Source organism: Drosophila nasuta, chromosome X (assembly GCF_023558535.2).
Source record: "Drosophila nasuta strain 15112-1781.00 chromosome X, ASM2355853v1, whole genome shotgun sequence".
Lineage (NCBI taxonomy): Eukaryota > Metazoa > Arthropoda > Insecta > Diptera > Drosophilidae > Drosophila > Drosophila nasuta.
Genome location: NC_083459.1, coordinates 27732226 through 27751443, shown reverse-complemented (window position 1 = coordinate 27751443; position 19218 = coordinate 27732226). Strand labels below are relative to the sequence as shown.

Below are 19218 nucleotides of genomic sequence, written 5' to 3'. Positions count from 1 at the left end.
TATGACAAATAAACACAATTGCTTTGGTCGACAATCTTTTTGAGAATACGAAATATAACTCTTGGAATATTTTAGTATTTTTTGGGTATATGAATTTATAATATTTTATGGAAATATTACTGTAATGATTTTATAAGATAAGATTTTTTAGTACACTATCAATATACGAAATATAATAGCTGGTATTTTTTTAGTATTTTTTCGGTACATAAATTTGGTATATTTTAAGAATAATACCGCAAGACGACAATAGTATAAAAAAAATACTTCTTATAACGTTTTGGTATATTTCAGTATTTTTCAGTTTTTTGTATATAAATTCGGTATATTTTAAGAATAATACCACACTGCTTTGCTTTTATGGAATATTGCGAGTGGGGGTTGTACTGTATTAATATATGAAATATAACTTTTAGTATATTTTTAGTATTTTTTGGTATATAAATTCGGTGTATTCTAACAATAATACCGTGCTTGGCTTTTAATGAAAATGACAAGCATGGAGTAGTATATAAATATACGAAATATAACTTTGGTAAATTGAAAATGATTATCGGGTATCTCAGAGTCGAGCACACTCGAGCCCTGCAGCTTTCTAACTTGTGTAGTTGTTGTTGGAAGGGGGATGACCATTTGCAGTAGGGTGTCCATTACCAGCTGACTGCAGCCCTTTTCTCTCTAGCGTCCCAATTAGCACTTAGCTACGATATATATACGAGCCATATATACTGTATGGTATATTGTGTGGGACACGAATCTTTAGTTTTGGTTGTGTCTGCTTGTTTATGTTGATACAACACTGAGACACAAGAAGAAAAGAAGAAATCCTTAAAGTGCCGCGCCGCACGTCAACTTTTGTGGAAAATCCAGAGTCCAGAGTCCAGAGGAAAATGAAGAAACGACACCGCCAAGACACAGATCAGACACAATTCACATTATCATTATTAAAGTGTTTACTTTGTAGACCCTTTTTTTCTTCCTCAAGGCACACACATTTTGCTGCTGCTGCTTTTGCTGCTGCTGCTGTCGAATGTGAATGTGTTAATTGCACTTGGCCCATGTTTTCCTTGAAAATTGATCCTTTTTCTTGGCTGCTGCACCGCGATAACGATATGGATATGGCCTATGGATAATGTCAGATTAAACAACATTGCCGACACACAACACGCACGACCTTGCACACACACACACACACGTGCACACACACACGCACACCCTACACAAACAGATCTAGCACAACAAATTGTGGAAAATTGGAAACGGGTGGGGAGAAGAAAATGGTAAAGATGCATTTCAGGCTGTGTGTCGCATGTTTTGTTAGCTCACAATTCGGTAGCATGTTTTCACAACATGTCGCCCAATTTACCCTTTCACAGTTTCCTATCTATCCGTCTCTCTTTCTGCCCTCTATCTCTGTCTTTGTCGACTGCAACGTTGGCATCTATGATTAGCATCGTTTGATCGACGTCTGTCACACACACACAACATGCAGTAGACATTACAATAATAAAGAAGAAAACCTCACCAAAATTTATGATCTTTTACAGAGCATATTCCTCTGCAGGTATCATATGCGTAGGCATACCCTGTAATTGACATTTAGCAGCGCAGAACTCTGTAATATTTTTATTTTCACTTCATCACTTCATTAATGTTAATATTATATTTTGTGTAGTACAGAGAGCAAGTTACTATATTTAAGGTCATTTCTAATAGAAAAAATTTGAATTGTTATACATTTAACAAGCATTAGCATTAGTATTAGATCTAGTATTGGAAATTTCGCTTTCGAATTAACATCAATATAAGTATTGGCAATATTATGCCAACATTATAAGTCTTAGCATTTATATTAGACTTAGGATTGCCATCAACATTAAGCAATTCACATTAGAATTACATTATAATTATCATTATTTCTTAGCATTATAACTAACATTAGTTCCAGCATTAGAAAATAATGCATTGCCCGGATTTAGCAATCAGTAGGCAAACCTCTTGTATCTCAAAGCATTGCTTCGCCATTAGAATTATTACTTTTTTGCATTTCTATTAACATTAGTTGCATCATTGGAAACTACAGAATTGTCCTGAATCATTTGGCAAATCTCTTCTATCTCTGCATTGTTTTAATGTCATTAGAATTATAGTATTTATTGCATTACAACCAGCATTAATCACCGCATTCGAAACTACAGCATAGCCCGGAAATAACATTCTCTGCATTGCTTTAATGCATTGCTTCGTTATTAGAATTATTGCAATTTTTTGCATTACGACTAGCATTAGTCAAAGCATTAGCATGCCAAACCTCTTCCTTCGACATTAGATCGCACATGCTTCCTGAAATGCCGCAACTCTCGTAGTTATTTAACCAGTTCGGTTTGTCTCGTACATAGATTTTGTCACACTTTCGAACCCCGTTTGGTTCTTTATTTTATTTGTTGGTTTTGTTTGTCCGTCCGTCCGTCCGTCGGATTGTGTTTGCATTGACCTGCGCTTCAGCCACTTATTTACGGTAGCTGCTACGGTCAGCACCCCCGACCAGGAACGATCGGACAAGATCAGAGTCCAAAAACACATCGTTCTCCCAACTACATGCGTAATAGTATTTTGTGCATTTGTTTTCTGTTTCGTTTTTATGGAACTGCTAATTATACTACGAGAGATGAGAAGAGAAGAGAGACGTTTGTCGGCTGCTCCTTGAAACTGTTTCTGGGAACATCTTCAAGCGATTAGCGTTCGTCTTCAATCCAATTTGTAATCAAACTTGTTGCTGAAGATGTAGTTAAAACTAGAATTGTACGCAACTGTAAGCGTAAAGTTATGATATGTTGAAATACAGTAAAAGTATGCAATTGTTGCCTTAAACTAATTTTAATGAGTTTATAAGTTAATTATTATCTTATTCATTAAAAAGAATCAGAGGAATATAACAAAAAGTAAAGTAAAGATGATGATTATTATTATTATTATTATTATTATTATTATTATTATATTATTATTATTATATATATATATATTATTATATATTATATATATATATATTATTATTATTATTATTATTATTATTATTATTATTATTATTATTATTATTATTATTATTATTATTATTATTATTATTATTATTATTATTATTATTATTATTATTATTATTATTATTATTATCATTATTATTATCATTATCATTATCATTATCATTATCATTATCATTATCATTATCATTATCATTACCATTACCATTACCATTACCATTACCATTACCATTAGCATTAGCATTAGCATTAGCATTAGCATTAGCATTAGCATTAGCATTAGCATTATCATTATTGTTATTACTATTATTATTATTCTTTGCACTTTTATCACTTTTGCTTTAATATAATTCAATATTATTTTCATTAAGTTGTTTATTATTAATAGCTTCAATAGAAAGAAATAAAAGAAAAAAACTCTCTTTTCCCCTTTTTTTATTTTAAATTTGATGTAGTAATAAAGCTTGCTACACAGAAGAGCTTCCTTTAATGTGACACAATTTGTAACAGCGCTTTCATGGGCTTTATGCATATTATTGTAATGAAATGTAATATAATAAATAGACTTCAACTGGCCAAGGGTCAGTCAGTTGGTAAAACAGGGCGAGGGCAGCCTAATATCGCTTTGAATGATGAGCTGAGAGCAACTAAGACAGGGAAGAAGAAGGGTTTTTGGGATTGGGGATTGATGGAGACGGAGACAGAGATGGAGATTGGGTCGCACACATGAGTAATGAGTGTGAGAAATGAGTGTGTGTGTGTGTGTTGTGGCTGCTGCTGTTGTTACCCTTACGCACTTGCCAAGGGTGGCATGCGATGAAGAGGCTGCCTGCAATTTGCGCAATGTAATTTAATTAATGACAACAACAACAGCAACAAGAGCAAGAAGAACGGCGGCAGCAAAAAATATGCAAATCGCTTGTATTATGTGTCGTGCCGCCTGGACATGGATGATGTTGCTGTTGCAGCTTCAGGTGGATGCAGCAACAGCAACAGCAATCGGTTGTCGGTTGTCGGTAGTTGGTTGTTGGTTTGAGTTTCGCACCAGCAACAGCAACAACATCGTTCGATTGGTCTCCGCTTACGTTGCTGTCCATTGGCTGTTGTGGCGGCACTTCCTGTTGTTGTCGTTGTTGTTGATTATGTTGTTGACAACAGGCGTTACGCATTTTACGTATATTACGTCAATATTTATATAATGCAGCAGCAGGTAAATTTATGCTGCCCAAGCGAAACCTTCCCAGCTCTGGAGAGTGTGTGTGTGCAAGTGTGTGTGTGTGTGTATTATGCATATGCACACACACGCCCGCGGCCATTTCGCAGCCAGAATGAGCCGCCACAGCAGCAGCAGCAGAAGCGCCACGCAATGCGTGGGGTGAAGAGTGAAAAGGGTGGAAAGGGGGAGAGGGAAGGAGAAGAGGGCAGTGTTTAAATGCTTGTTCGCAAAATATTTATTTTGGCTGGCTGACTGGCTGGCTGGCTGGCTGGCAAGCAAATAGCCATTTAAGTAATTACTGCACTTAATTTTTAATATTGATTTTACAAATTTATTAAAACTTAATCAATTGTTTAATCACACAACGATTATGTAGCCATCACCTGCAGGCTGCTGACACAACAGAAACAACAGCAGTCAACAACAGCAACAGGTGTGAACAGGACTCTCGCAATTAATCGAAACATTCATTCGCTGTGCAATCAGCTTTAAAGTCTCTTAAGAGTTGAGCAGCAGTTGTAAATATCCGCAAAATGATATTTAACTAATTATAAGTAATAAATCCCAGACAAAGATTGAAGTAGTCTTCAACAAATCCAAGAGAAGGGTATTCTAAACTTACAAAAGAAGTCATCTTCGACCCTATAAAGTATACATATTCTTGATCAGCGTCAACTGACTGTCCGTCTGTCGGTCTGTCTGTCCGTCCGTATTATCACCTAGATCTTTGAGGCTATAAAAGATGGAAATATAATTTTTTTCAACATCACTTGTTATATTTCCACGGAGTTTAAGTTAATGTCAGTTCTATTGGCTGACAATCTAGTATATTTTGCACTATATATAGTATATTTAAATAGCGATTATATGCAAAATATACCAGAATGTAGCCACTATACAAATATACCAAAATATATTAATACACTATATAAATATACCAAATATAGCATTTGATGTATATTTAGTATTTATGTGGTATATTAATTTGGTATATTTTAAACTTAATATAGCACTGTTTTGCTTTTATTTACAATCGGTAAACAGTGGAATTAATATAGCGCAAAAATAATACTAATTGCCATATTTGGTATATTAATACATTACTACATGAAAAATACACTAGATTGTCAACTAAAGCAACTAACTACAAAAGTATTTATTAAATATATTCTACAATTAGTTGAGATTCTCCACAGTATTCTGTTATCATATTTCTTGAACAGTTTATTTAAAATTAACATTCTTTCTCAGACAATATTATAGGTCTTATTTTAAAATTTCTTTTAATTTACATGTATTGTAAAAAAGAATGGAATGATAAAAAAATATTGTTTTATTTTTATATTAGCCTTATTAAATTGAAATTTCGTTTAACATTTCTTTCATTTTTTTATTTGCAGTTGAAGTGGAAGTCATAAGGAATACAAAAATTTATACGGTGAGTGCAAGACAATTTTATTTGAACGTAATTCCATATTGAATGAAATCTAAAATGTGTGATTAAGTCGCGTCTTATTGTAGAACTTAAGGAAGAGAATTAAATGAAAAATAGGAATTAATTAATATATGTATGTGGCCCTGATATATATTATATTTGAAGCCATAGTCACAGCTAACGACCTTGATGGTTTATCCGCAACTGAACAATAGAACTCAATTTGTGTGACATTTGTGGCCTTGATATCAGATAATACAGCAATATCTGTGGCGTTAGCGTTGAAAATTTAAAGTTCAATTGCTCATGCAGATATGTGAAATGAAATAAGTCAGCGGTCGATGCTCGAAGTTTGTGTGTGTTGGCCTCTAATAGTCGAAGTCGTAGTTGACTTAGAGTTGGAGTTCGAGTTGAGTGTCTTTTTTTTTTTAGTCATTTTCGAACTTGTCCAAAAAGTTGTTCGTTTACTTCGTTGGCCAAAAAAATAGAGAAACAGAAGCACACTCATACGAATACGAATAGAAGTAGAATTTTACACTCACCTGTGGCTGCTTCATGTTCCCATGAAATGTAAATTAAAATGTCGAATTAATTGCCCCCAAGTACAGCAAACTGTGCGCAACGTTGACTGCGGCAGCGACTTCGCGAGGCCGCTTCTTGGTATTCTCCCAGCCTCCGACTATGTCTACGTCTCAGTCTCCATCTCCGTCGCAGTCTTCGTCTCCGTCTCTGTTCACCGTCTCTGCGACACGAGCAACTAACGAGATTCAATCAGCGAGCACTTTACCAGCAATTTCTATGTCATTAAAATTAAGTATATTTACTTACTTGGAATCGAAGTTGTCTCCATGTCTTCTTTCTACTACTTGTCTTCTCTCTCCATCACCATCACCATCGCCATCTCCATCTACATCTCTTCTCTTGTTTATTTCTCTCGGCTTCTACTTGTTCTTGTTCTGCTTATTTTGCTATCAACAATTACCCAAATCTGAGTGCATTTTATGATGATTACACTGCTCGTTGCTCTCTTTGCTCTTTGCTCTTTGCATTTCTCATCTCATCTCGTTGAACAGAAGCTTATCTTCCTCCGCACTGACCTCAAAAAAAAACGAGGGGGGGAACACATTTATTCCACCTATTACGTATTTACTGCGAAACTGCATTAAAATCAAGCTAATGACAAAAAGATTTCAGTTCATGATTGTCTGCAACATTGAAATGGATTGTGTTGACAAATACCTCTTAGATCACTAAATAAATCAATTACAAATTTATACAGTGAGAAATTCCCAACTATGTATGAATATGGGAAATATAGAAGTGATTTTCAAGTTGAAAATATAGTGAATAAATCATTTTTCTAAAATATTTCTTACAATGTCTTTGACTAGTTGAATTTTTATTGAAAGTATTGAATTTGTGGGAGTCAGGGAGTATTTGACTATGTTATATGTGATTTTTGGATTACGAAAAAAAACTTATGAATGAAACTTTATCTCAAATTGTAAAATGTATTTGGTTCTTTTTATTAGACAGGCTTTTTTAGACTCTACAAACTAGTTTTAAAACTACATGCTCATGAATAAATCTTTAAAAAAAAAATTCCCTCAAAAATCTATTAGAAATGAATCCCCGTTTTGAAAATTTGATTAATGTTCGCTTTGAAAGCGAATAATTGGCGATTTTATGGCACAAAAAAAAAAAAAAATCACCAAGACTAGTTTCGGAGAAAGAAAGGGATAGAAAAAAATGAATAGTGTGTGAAAATCGCTTAGCTGTAAATCAAATCCTTTAGGAAGTAGGGAAAAAACACTTTGAAGTACATAAAATAATTGTAATGCTTTTTTATGTAAGAAAATGTTTTCAGCTAATTTAAATTATATAATCTTTAAAACTTTTGGAAAAAAAAACAGTGCGGCATTAATTTTTAAATATACCGAATTTATATGCCGCAAAAATACTAAAATATACCGAAAGATTTTTTGGTATATCGTTAATGTAACAACAAAATATACCATAGACCATATTTAGTATATCGTTGAAGCACTATATCAAAATATACCATAGATGTCAAAATATACCAAAGACCATATTTAGTAAATCGTTAATGTACTACATTAGAAATATACCATAATACTAAAATATACCATTGACCATATTTAGTATATCGTCGAAGCACTACATTCAAAATATACCGTAGATGTCAAAATATGCCAAAAACAATATTTAGTATATCGTTAATATACTACATTTGAAATATACCGTTACAATAAAATATACTGTAAGCCATATTTAGTATATCGTTGAAGCACTACATTCAAAATATACCATGGATATCAAAATATACCAAAAACCATATTTAGTATATCGTTAATATACTACATTCGAAATACAACATAATACTAAAATAGATCAAATTTATATCGTTGAAGTACTCTATTCGAAATATACCGTAAAGTACACAATATACCATATTTTCAGCGATAACTAGTAATGTAAATTATTAATTTTCTACTAATTTATGCTTTGCAAACTTTAGGAAATTCTTTGTGTGTTTTTGCAAAATGCAAATGAACCTCTCCAGTTTAAATGCTTGACCGACGCATTGAAAAGGATCTTTTGACAATAGCTTGGCTGGCTGCTTTGTTTGCCCACATTTGCCACGCCCCTCGTACTGTCAGTCTGACAGCTTGCTGTGGACGCACTTGCTTTGCTGTATCTATTTCTCTCTCTCTCTCTCTCTCTCTCTCTCTCTCTCTGTGCTCCCCACACACTCGACAGAAATCAAGTGCGTATTTATAGCGATATATATGTTATATAGTATGTGTATCGCATATCGCATTCGTGACTGTTGCGTTGCTGTGAATTGTGCAAAATACAATTTTTGATCCTATTTCAAACGTCACGTTAACTTGGCGACGTGCCGCAACTCGCAATCTCTCCAACTCTCAAAAAAACTCGCAATCTCTCTCAAACTCTTCAACTCCCAAAACTCGCTCAACTTGAAATCCAGCTGCGCGACGCGACGTCTCCCCAGCAAACTACACTTGACTGTCACATCTCAATAACCCTCGAGTGGTTTTCAATTGTCTCCAAAAATAAACGCATTTGCATCCATCTCCCCCTCCTTCCTCATCAAAACAACTCCACCCCCAACACACACACACACATGGGCAAAAGAAAAGAAAAAGAAATTTCAATCGCAATCCCATTTGAAATGTTAATTTTTAACGCTTTGTAAATTTTTTCTAATATTTCATAAAGACGGCGGCGAAACCTTTTCCTTTTCCTTTTCCTTTTTTTTTTTTCTGTTTTTTGCAAACCACTTGAATACCCAAGTCAGAGTCCCCCCCGCTAACCCGCTACCCCCTCGGTGAGTCCCCTCAAATGCTTGTGACATCATCCAATTCAGAAAACTTAAAAGTAAATAGATCCCCAGAGATGCAGAACAGAACGCAGCCATTTCATGGCAATGTCTCTCGTTGTTGTCGTTGTGGTTGTCTGAAGATGTGTGCGAGTGTGTGTGTGTGTGTCAGTGTGTGTGTGTGTGTGTGTATGTCTCAAGTGACAACGCTGCCAAGGATCATCTCATAAATGTGGCAAGCATTTAGCTGTCGCTCGTCTCGTGACGGATTGTCTCCTTCCCTTCTTCCCTTCTTTATCCGCACATCCTTTGCGCTTTCCCCCCCTCTCTGTAGTCAAGCACTTGACATTTTCACAGTCTTCTTCTTCTTCTTCACGCCGCATTCATGTCAATTTTGCGGTTTCGCTTTCACGCAACTTCATTTCGGGAATTTTACAACAATTTTATTCATAAGCAGTTGTTTTTTTGTTCCCCATTTTATTTTTTTTGGAGTGTCTGTCTAATAAGTATCTATGTTTCTATCTCTGTGTGGTTGTAATCTGTCCACATAAGTGGCCACAGCTGCCTATCCAGAACACAGGCTAATGATGAAGCTGAGATGCGGTTGCCACGCCCCTTCGTTATGAGTACTGATTGAATACAATGTGTTGTTCTAAATGCTGATTTTTTCTACAGCGGATCCTTGAATTTTCATCCATTTTCCAATGTAAAGTTCATTTAATTAATATAATTAGTCTTTGGGAATTTATCAAGCATTTAATTACAACACAACTATTAAGATAATTTCGCTGTGCTAACAACAATGCCATTGAATACTCTAAAAAAATAGAAAATGCAAAAGCCTTTAATATACAAAAAAAAGTTGTAAAAAATGCTTAAATTTTATATAAATCGATATTTTAAGCGTTTAATGCAAATGTTATTTTATTTTATTTCACTTTCGTTTAATAATTTTGGAACATTTCTAGAAGAGTTTAATTGCTGTCAAAGGTTTTTGTAACAAACTTCAAGTTTGATTTGAATAGTTTCTTTAACTAATTGGGAATTTTAAATAGATTTGTTTTTTCTTTTTTTTTTAAAGTAATTTTACAACAGCGGAATTTGTCGCAAAAAACAAAAACATAAATTTAAAATATCTTCGAAATAAGTAAAGGTTATTCTTATAGCTGTGGATTAGCATTATAAAATAGATTTTAGGAACTTTTTGTGATATTTTCAGCTGTGAACTTTGAAATAGCAGTGCGACACAGAAAAAAAAGGTTTTTTACATATTCCTTTTTGTTAGTTAATTGCTGGTATATTATTTTTGGAAAATGGAATTTAGAGATAAGAAACAATCAAAAACCCCGTTTGATTGTTTTTTGTTTTCTTTTTCAGTTTTCCTGTTATTTTATTATTTTTACAAGTTTTTGATTTTTCTGATTTTCTTCCCAAAATATGACCATCAATTATCCGTAAAATATTTAAATAAAAGCTTTTTAAATTATTTTAGCATTTTTTTAGTACATAATTACAAAAACAACTGCAGTATTTATGCTTACTGAAAATTTAGTTGCGATCAGATATAAATTGTAGAAGTTAGTCAAGAAATTCTTTTTTAGGATCTTAGTTGACTAACAATATGGTATATTTTATACTTTGTGGTATATTTTCATACGAAGTGATATATTAATATACCAAAAACATAGCATTTGGTATATTTTAGGAACTTACTTCTCAGGAAAAAAACATGTTGAATTTGCATTCTACAGAAAATTGATTTGCTTGCTTAAAAAGCTTCTGCTTCTGTATTTTGCATGATTCGCAGTCATTTATGTGTGTGCAGTCGAAGAACAATGCATAATTAATTATCATTTGATCATTATGAAATTCTCAGGCAACGCAATTTGCCATGAAAGCAATGCTAAATAGAATTGAACTGTTTTTTTATTTATTTTTTTTTCATTTTAACCTGAAAAGTTTTGGAAAAATAAAAAGTCCCCCGAAGATTTCACCCCAAAAGAAGCACAATTAATTATGGATATTTGTAGATATTGTTTTCAATATTTGTGGTTTTTTTATTGTTTGAAAATGAAATGAGAAATTATCATCATCATCATCATATTATCATATTACACAATTAATCTCTTAGGGAGAGCAAAATCGTTCGTTTCGAGAAAGAGCGAGAGAGCAATAACATTTCTACTAAACATGCACAGACACGTCTATGATTTGATTTTTTTTTTTTGCTTTTTAATTTATATGATTTTTTTCTTCTTTTTTTTGCGGCAATTTGTTTAAGGGAGCAGGGGGAATACATACAAGGGAGGAGGGGAAATTACACGAGATATGTTTGTTTTTTTTTTGTGTATTTTTTTTTCTCTCATATTTTTTTTGTTGACTTATTTCAGAGTTAGTTACAAATACAAATAGTTATTGGCTATGAAAAAAAATTGCTGTTTGCACTTAAACATTATATAATATATATATTCTACTATATAATATTAATATTAATATAATTTTGTTGTTGTTGATTTTTTTTGTTTTTTGGTTTTTTGTTTCGATTTATGCCGCATCGTTGCACATTAAACATTAATTAGATTAGTTTTTGTTTTTGTTTTAAATATGTGAATACTTCGTTGTAGGCCGCACAGTGGGACCAAACTGCTTGAGGAACGGATTTGAATACTATACACTTAGATGTCGCATTTAACTTAACATAGTTTTCTCACTCACTACACTCAAAAAAAAAAAAATGATATAATAAGATTAGTTTAATAATATGCGTTTACATTAGATTATTAATTACAAAAAAAAAAGACCGGATATATATAACACAAGTACGAGTAGAAAAGCTAGTAATCATCATCATCATCATCATTATCATTATCAATATCATCGTCATTATCATTACATTAATCATTAGATTATTCATTACATTAATCATTGTAAAAACCAGATCAGTTGCCATTTCATGACCAACGGACAAAAAAAAACACGAATATATGTAGATCGATTTTTTGTATTTGCTAAGAGAGAAACGCATTTGAGCTTTTTTACACCGAGATGGCATTAGCGGCATTAGCTGTCGCCGACTGCGCTGCCGACGTCGCTGCCGGCGTCGCTGCCTGGGCAGCAGCCTTGGCGCTGCCAACAGCAGCGACACCGCCGCTGCTCAGCAACATGGAGCGATAGACCTCGGAGAGGAGATTCCAAGGTGCCACGGCAGGTGGCGCCACAACTGGAGTCGCTGCGGCCGAGGCAGAGGCAGAGGCAGCCGCAGCGGCAGCGGCGGCAAACATTTGAGTTTGCAGCAGACGCAAATGATGTTGTTGCTCCTCGAGATCGAGGCCAAAGCAGCCAAGCAAAGCAGCTGGCGGCGTCGACATCGACATCGACGTCGAAGTTGAAGTTGTTGTTGCTGGCGACGCTTTCAGCGGTTGCTGCAGAGGCTGGTGGTGGTGGGGTGCGGCGGTTGGCAGCGGCGACAGATTGTGGGCGTGGCTGTCACTGCCGCTATCGTAATCGAGTTCCATTTTGATGACCGGACTCGAGGCGGAAGCTTTCGACAGCTGTTGTTGCTGTTGCTGTTCGTCTTGGTTGCTGGAGGAGGCGACGCTGTTGTGACGTCGTCGCTTGCCCAGCAGACGCTCCATGGAGAAGCCGCAGGGACTTGGCGAACGTCGCTGCTTGATGCTGCCGCTGCTCGACGAGAGTTGCTCATCACAGTTGGCATCGCGTCGTTTGTGCAAACTGAAATCGAGCGGACGCTCCTCCTCCTGTTGTTGCCCCTCTCCCTCTCCCTCCTCCTCTTCTTCCTCTTCTTCCTCTTCGGGACAACTGGCCAGACTATTGCTATTGCTGGCCAGGCTGAGGCTGCAATGAAGTTCGGTCTCCACATCGGTTTCCTCGGGCTCAACTTCGTGCTCATTCTCGTTCTCATTCTCGCTGTGACAATCCTGACTAGCTGGACTCGAGCTATTCGCATGCATGTCCACATACACATAGACGCCATCATCTTCTCCCTCTCCCTCACCCTCTCCTTCGCCCTCTCCTTCACCCTCTTCGAGATCGCCGAATAAACGTTCCTGCTGCGCTCGACTCGTCAACAATCCCAAATTGTGCAATCCCGTCTGACCGCCAAACATCATCGCCGCTGCTGCGGAGCTGTAACCATGATGATGCGGATGATGTGGATGTGGATGATGATGCGGATGTCCGTGCGGTGGCGGTGGCACCGGTGGCAACAAGCCAGGGAATGCAGCCGCTGCCGCCGCTGGAAAAACGGGAAATTGTTGCGCCGTGCGTCCATCGTGTGGCGAAATCTTGCGACGAATGTGCGGCGAATGAAGTTTGGGATTCGGATTGGCGCTGTGACGATTACGTGAACGCCGCGAACTGAACACCATGTTGCACCCGTCCACAGTGCATTTGTGCATCTCCCTCAAGTGCACCGCCGAAAAGTGAATCTTCAGCGCTCCCTTGTCGCAAAACGTCTTGAAGCAAATGGAGCATTGAACGCGCTTTTTACCCGTCGCCGGATTGATGAATTGTCCGGCCAAATTGATTGGCGGTGAGCCCCAACGTTTCGGTTTCGTTGTCGAGCTGGATCCTGTCGAGCTGGCGCTGCTTCCCCCTTCCCCTCCACCACCTCCGCCACCGCCGCTCGTTGAGCCAACGATGGCGGAATTTGGTGAACTGGCTGGCGAGGCGTGTGTCAACGCATGTGAATGCGAATGCGAATGTGGATGCGAGTGTTGATGGGGATGCGAATGTGGATGCGAGTGGGGATGCGGATGTGGCGGCGGTGGTGGATGACCCAGCAGATAGGCGGGCGGCATGAATGGATTCATAATGTGCTCCATTGTATCTGTTGTTTGTTGCTCTTTTGTGATGTGCTGCAAATAAGAAGAAGAGGAGAAAATGTTCTTGATTAGCAAAGTTGATAGTATGAAACACAAAAAAAGATACAAAAGTATCTGCAAGATGCAATTGCAGCTGATGGTAGAAATATTTTATAATCAATATGCTAATCTAATATAGACAGAATGTAAATAATAGTAAAGAGAAAAAAAGATACAAAAGTATCTCAAAGATACAAAAGTATCTATTCCAGTCAAAACAGCAGTTGGAAGATACAAAAGTATCTCAAAGATACAAAAGTATCTGCAGCTGCTGTTGCAGTTTAAAAAGCAGTTGGTAAATACAAAATTATCTCAAAGATACAAAAGTATCTCATAGATACAAAAGTATCTCATGTTGATACAAAAGTATCTCAAAAATACAAAAGTATCTCATAGATACAAAAGTATCTCATAGATACAAAAGTATCTCAAAGATTCAAAAGTATCTATTGCAGTTAAAAAACAGTTGAAAGATACAAAAGTATCTCAAAGATACAAAAGTATCTATTGCAGTCAAAACAGCAGTTGAAAGATATAAAAGTATCTCAAAGATACAAAAGTATCTGCAAGATGCAATATAAAAAAAAACTGTTGAAAGATACAAAAGTATCTCAAAGATACAAAAGTATCTGCAAGATGCAATTGCAGTTAAAAAGTCACTTTGTCATGCAAAAGATTCAAAAGTATCTGTGAGATACAAAAGCATTTGATACTAGAAATAGTATGTAATCAATTTCAGTTCAATTCTTGACACAAACGATATGTTGACATCCATAAAGATATAAAAGTATCTTCAAGCTACATATAAGTATCTGCAAGATGCAATTGCAGTTAAGAAGTCACTGCCGTGCAAAAGATGCAAAAGTATCTCATAGATACAAATGCATTTGATGCTACGATATATTCGAATCATTCTCCAAATAAATATACGCTTACTAGGATGAAAAATTATATAAAAGATACTTAAAAATCTACAAGATACATTACAAAAAATATATCTTGAATCGAGTTCAAAGCAATTAGTAAGACGAAAAGTCACTCAGTAATACGGAAATGAAATTTAGTAATGAAATAATATGAAATATGAGGTATCCACATATTAAAAGATGCAAATGTATTTGTGTCTGAGTTCTAAACTAAACTTTGAGATGCAAAAGAAGTTGTCAAATGCGGTTAGCTATAAAATCTGTATCTGTAAGAAGCAAATTCAACTTTTGAGTTGCAATTGCAAGTAGCGTTTAATTGAAATGTATTCTTTACGTTATGTAAAAAAAGGTCTGTGAAGTGAAAAAGTATCTTTGAATAGTGAAATGTATCTTTAGCACAAAAGCATCTCTCAATCGTATCTTCTATGTTTTTGATGAATGCTTTTGTGCCGTCGGCAAATGCAATTCGCACCCACGGTGCCAATGAAGCTTGTGTCCTCAATTGGTCCGCAGTTGTCGATGATGCTGTTGATGGTGTCAACTGTCAACTGTCAACTGAGCAAGCAGCTGGGCAGCTGGACAAAAAGGTCCAAAGTGCCGATTGCGGAGGATGTCAATCAAAATGCGAAAAAGTCACTCGGTCAAGAGATTGAGGAGGAGAAGAAGAAGGGGGAAAGCAAGCAATGGGCAATGGGAAAATCCTAATCAGAAACCAATGAAGAGGAAAACAGTTGCGAAAAGTTGCGCAACGTTTGTTGCGCTGTTATCAACGCGGCACATTTAACCCCACCCCAGCCCACAAAAAGCCACAAGTCTCAAAGTATTGGGCCAATTTCAGAGATTTCAAATAAATGATTTGCTGCTGCGCAATTAAATAAATAATAAAACACAGAAAAAGAAAAACAAGTGTGCACAGTGGGACGACAACAGCAAGAAATAAGAGTTGATAGTTGCCACACTGTGGCATGTGTGTGTGTGTGTGTGTGTGTGTGTGTGTGTATGTGGCATAAAAGATATCGCGTCGCATGTCGCATCGAGATCTGTTATAAAAGACAACAACAACAAGCAAAGTGTTTGCCTGCCTCATTTGCTTGGCCAAAAAGCAAAGATTTTTTACAGCTTTTTCGGGGCCTCGTCCATTAAAACCGCAACAACAACAACAACAACAACAACGAGGAGGAGAGGAGAATAACAACTGAGACAACATGCAGTGATCGGCAGCTAGTCCAAGTGACTTTTTATTGTTGCCGCTGTTTCTGTTGTCGCTGTCTTGTTGGCTACTGTAATTGCGAATGACGAACGATGAACGATGAACGTTGAACGTTGAAGCGACGAGCTAAATTGATGGCCAAAAGTGCGGGCCTTTGCTTCAGCTTTTGCTTTTGGTTTAGCTTTAGCGGCTTGTCGACCACGCTGGGGACAATTGTTAACGTCAAGATCATAGCAAACGACAGTCGAGTCCGTCATCATCATCATCATCATCATCATCATCATCATCTTTGGGTGCCGCTCTCTTTGCTTGCTATCATTCCGAATCAATCTTAAATGCGCCCCAAAACAGCAAAAAAACACAAGACAACACAACAACAACAAATAGACAAGACAAACATATTCTAATAAACCGACACTGACCAACTGAATTTGGCAGCAGTGGGGAAAGGAAGAATTCCACACCAGTCGACAAAACAAAATGTAATTGAAAGCAACATGACAAACACAGTTGAATTTGAAATGTGTTTGGCAAAAATACTAGCTAAAAATCTAAAGGAAAAGTTTATACTTTTGTTTGGCAGCTGAATTTGGCGGCAGTGGGGAAAGGAAGAGTTCAGCAACGGTCGAAGAATAAATGTACTTGAAAGCAATTCCAAAAAACAGTTGCATTTGAAATGTGTTTAATGGAAATACTAACTATAAATCTAAAGTAAAAATTCAACTTTTCTTTGGCAGCAGAATTTGTCACCTGGGGGGAAAGGAAGAATTCAGCAACGATCGAAGAATAATTGTTTTTGAAATGTATTTGAGAACATTGCTAACTAAAAATCTAAAGGAAAAGTTCAACTCTTGTTTGGCTGCTGAATTTGTCAGCAACGGTCGAAAGATAAATGTAATATAAAGTAACTCAAAAAAAAAACAGTTGAATTTGAAATGAGTTTAGGTTTTATTCAACCTTTATTTCGCAACTGAATTTGTCAGCAGTGGGGAAAGGAAGAATTCAGCAGTAAACGAAACTAAAAGAGCGTTAAAGATGAATGTGACAAAAGTGCGTATTTAAATGCATTTTACCAACACTTCGCTTGGTGTTTAAGTGCACCTTAGTAGTAGCTATAATAAATGCGTTGACTGCTGAATTTTCCTGCGCTGTGGCAAGGGAAAAGTCAGCAGCCGGTTGCATTGGTTGGCTTTGATGCTTCGATAGTTGATTTATCGCAGATTGTTTTTTATGTTTATGTGTGGTTGCGACTCATTAGGAACGATAGTAACTATAACAACAACAACAACAACAACAACACTAACAACAAGAAATGTACATGGGGTAATTATTTTTGTCAAACGCTTTAAATGTCTTAACAACAACAACAACAACAACTGAGAAAACCAATCACAAGTTGCTTTTTTTGATGACCAGCGTCGAATGTTGTTTTATTATCGGCAATGTTGAAAGTCACAAAAAAACATTCTCCTGTTTATTGTTGTTCCCAGTTGTTGTTCCCAGTTGTTGTTGTTTGTACTATTTTAATAAGCCAGCGGACAAGCTGAAGGAGCAATGAACGACCATCATAATGATCGCAATGCTAATGATAATGACGATGCTGCTGACTCTCTTATTATTTCTTTTCATTTCATTCGGTTTTAGTTTTTTGTATCTCAATTTGTATCTTAACAAAACATTTACAAAACAAACAACCAAAAAAAAAGAGCGACAAAATAGCGACAAAAATCTTAATTACAAATTTTCATTTTGGGTTTTGTCCGAAATTTGTTTTTAGTTTTGTTTTTTTTTTTAGTCTTTTCGCCGACGGTTAACAACAATAACACTTTTTTTATAAAGAAATAAATTTACTTACAATTTGTTGTATTTGTTTTGTTGTATTTTTTTTTTGTTGAGCTGCTGCGTTTTTGATTTTTTGTTGTTGTTTGTATATTTTTTTTTGTAACTGTATTTTTCTTGTATTTTATATCACCAAAAAAATTTCAATTTGCTGCACATATTTTTTTTATTTATTTATTTATGTTTTTTTTTCTTAGCGTTGCGTTGTAGTTTTTTTTTCAGTTTTTGTATAATTTTTAAATATTTGTTGTATAAATAGTTTTTTGTTTTTTTTTTTGTTGAATTTTTGTATTTTGTTTGTTGCTTGTTTTGCCGAAGCGACGGCGACAACGACAAACGACAAGCGACAGGCGACAACGTCAACGAAGGCGACGGCGAACGTTATGAAGTCTCACGCACACTAAAAACATAAAACGTAAAACGAGTGAAACACGACGACGACGGCAACGACGACGACGACGGCAACGACAACGACAACGACGTCGTAACGTTGACAGTGACGGTGACGGTGACTGCGACAGAGCAAATGGCAGCAGCAGACGTAGACGGAGAGAAGGCAGCGGCAGCAGCAATAAGCGAAGCAGCAGAAGAGATCCACTCCTTCGAAAGTCGTGGGTGACACTGATTGTCGTGTGGCTGCGAGCAGAAAAAATGTAACGACGAACGATGACGACGACGACGACGACGACGACGACAAAATGCGACAGAGCAGAGACAGCGGCAGAGCACCACTAACACTCACACACACACACACGCACACAGAGAGCGACGCGTGTACGCAGCAACAAACGGGGTGGGTGACACTTTGTGTGCTCTCTTAGCAGCAGCAATAGCGACAGCAGCAGACGAGACGCGCAGCAGCGGACAAGTTCAACGTAACTGCCCCACACACAAATGCTCGTCGTCTGTCTACCTGAAGCCCAGGCCAGCAGCAGCCAACGAGCGACTGAGCATTGTCTCTCTCACTATCTGTGTGTGTGTGTGAGTGTGAGTGTGAGAGAGCAGTAGCCACAGTAGCAGCAGCAGAAGCAGCAGCAACAGAGGCGCTATTGGAATTGGCTTGTCGTTGTGGTTGTAGTTGTAGTTGTAGGTGTATTACATATGCAAGTGTGTGTGTGTGTGTATGTGTGTGCTGCTTGTTTAGGCTGTGTCACATTGTCGTTCGTTGGGTCATCCATACACACACACACACACATACAGACTATGCGAGTGCGGGACAGCGCTAGAGGCAGTTTGTTGTTGCTCTCTGTCACACGCGCCTTTGCAGTCGGTTAAGCAGTGCACACTGAAGAGAGAAACAAACGGACTCT

At 36.7% G+C, this 19218-nt stretch overlaps 2 protein-coding genes across 2 annotated transcripts in view; one reads left to right on the top strand and one right to left on the bottom strand.

Moving 5' to 3' along the window:
* The window catches only part of LOC132796175 (uncharacterized), a 332334-nt gene that overhangs the window by 263419 nt on the left and 49697 nt on the right, over positions 1 to 19218 (top strand). Inside the window, exon 10 of the mRNA XM_060807248.1 lies at positions 5652 to 5689. The gene's annotated coding sequence lies outside the window, so the exon portion shown is untranslated. The remainder of the gene's footprint in view (positions 1 to 5651; positions 5690 to 19218) is intronic.
* Positions 11084 to 18779, bottom strand: LOC132796505 (protein disconnected). The gene is made up of 2 exons (XM_060807697.1): positions 17925 to 18779; positions 11084 to 13927 (listed from the first exon to the last, which is right to left on the bottom strand). Exon 2 carries the CDS (start codon positions 13892 to 13894, stop codon positions 12086 to 12088), a length of 1809 nt encoding a protein of 602 aa, XP_060663680.1. The 5' UTR covers positions 13895 to 13927; positions 17925 to 18779; the 3' UTR covers positions 11084 to 12085.

Bases quoted from the DNA above. Each gene is read 5' to 3' on its own strand.
- LOC132796505 (XM_060807697.1), bottom strand. From the start codon at position 13,894: ATGGAGCACATTATGAATCCATTCATGCCGCCCGCCTATCTGCTGGGT.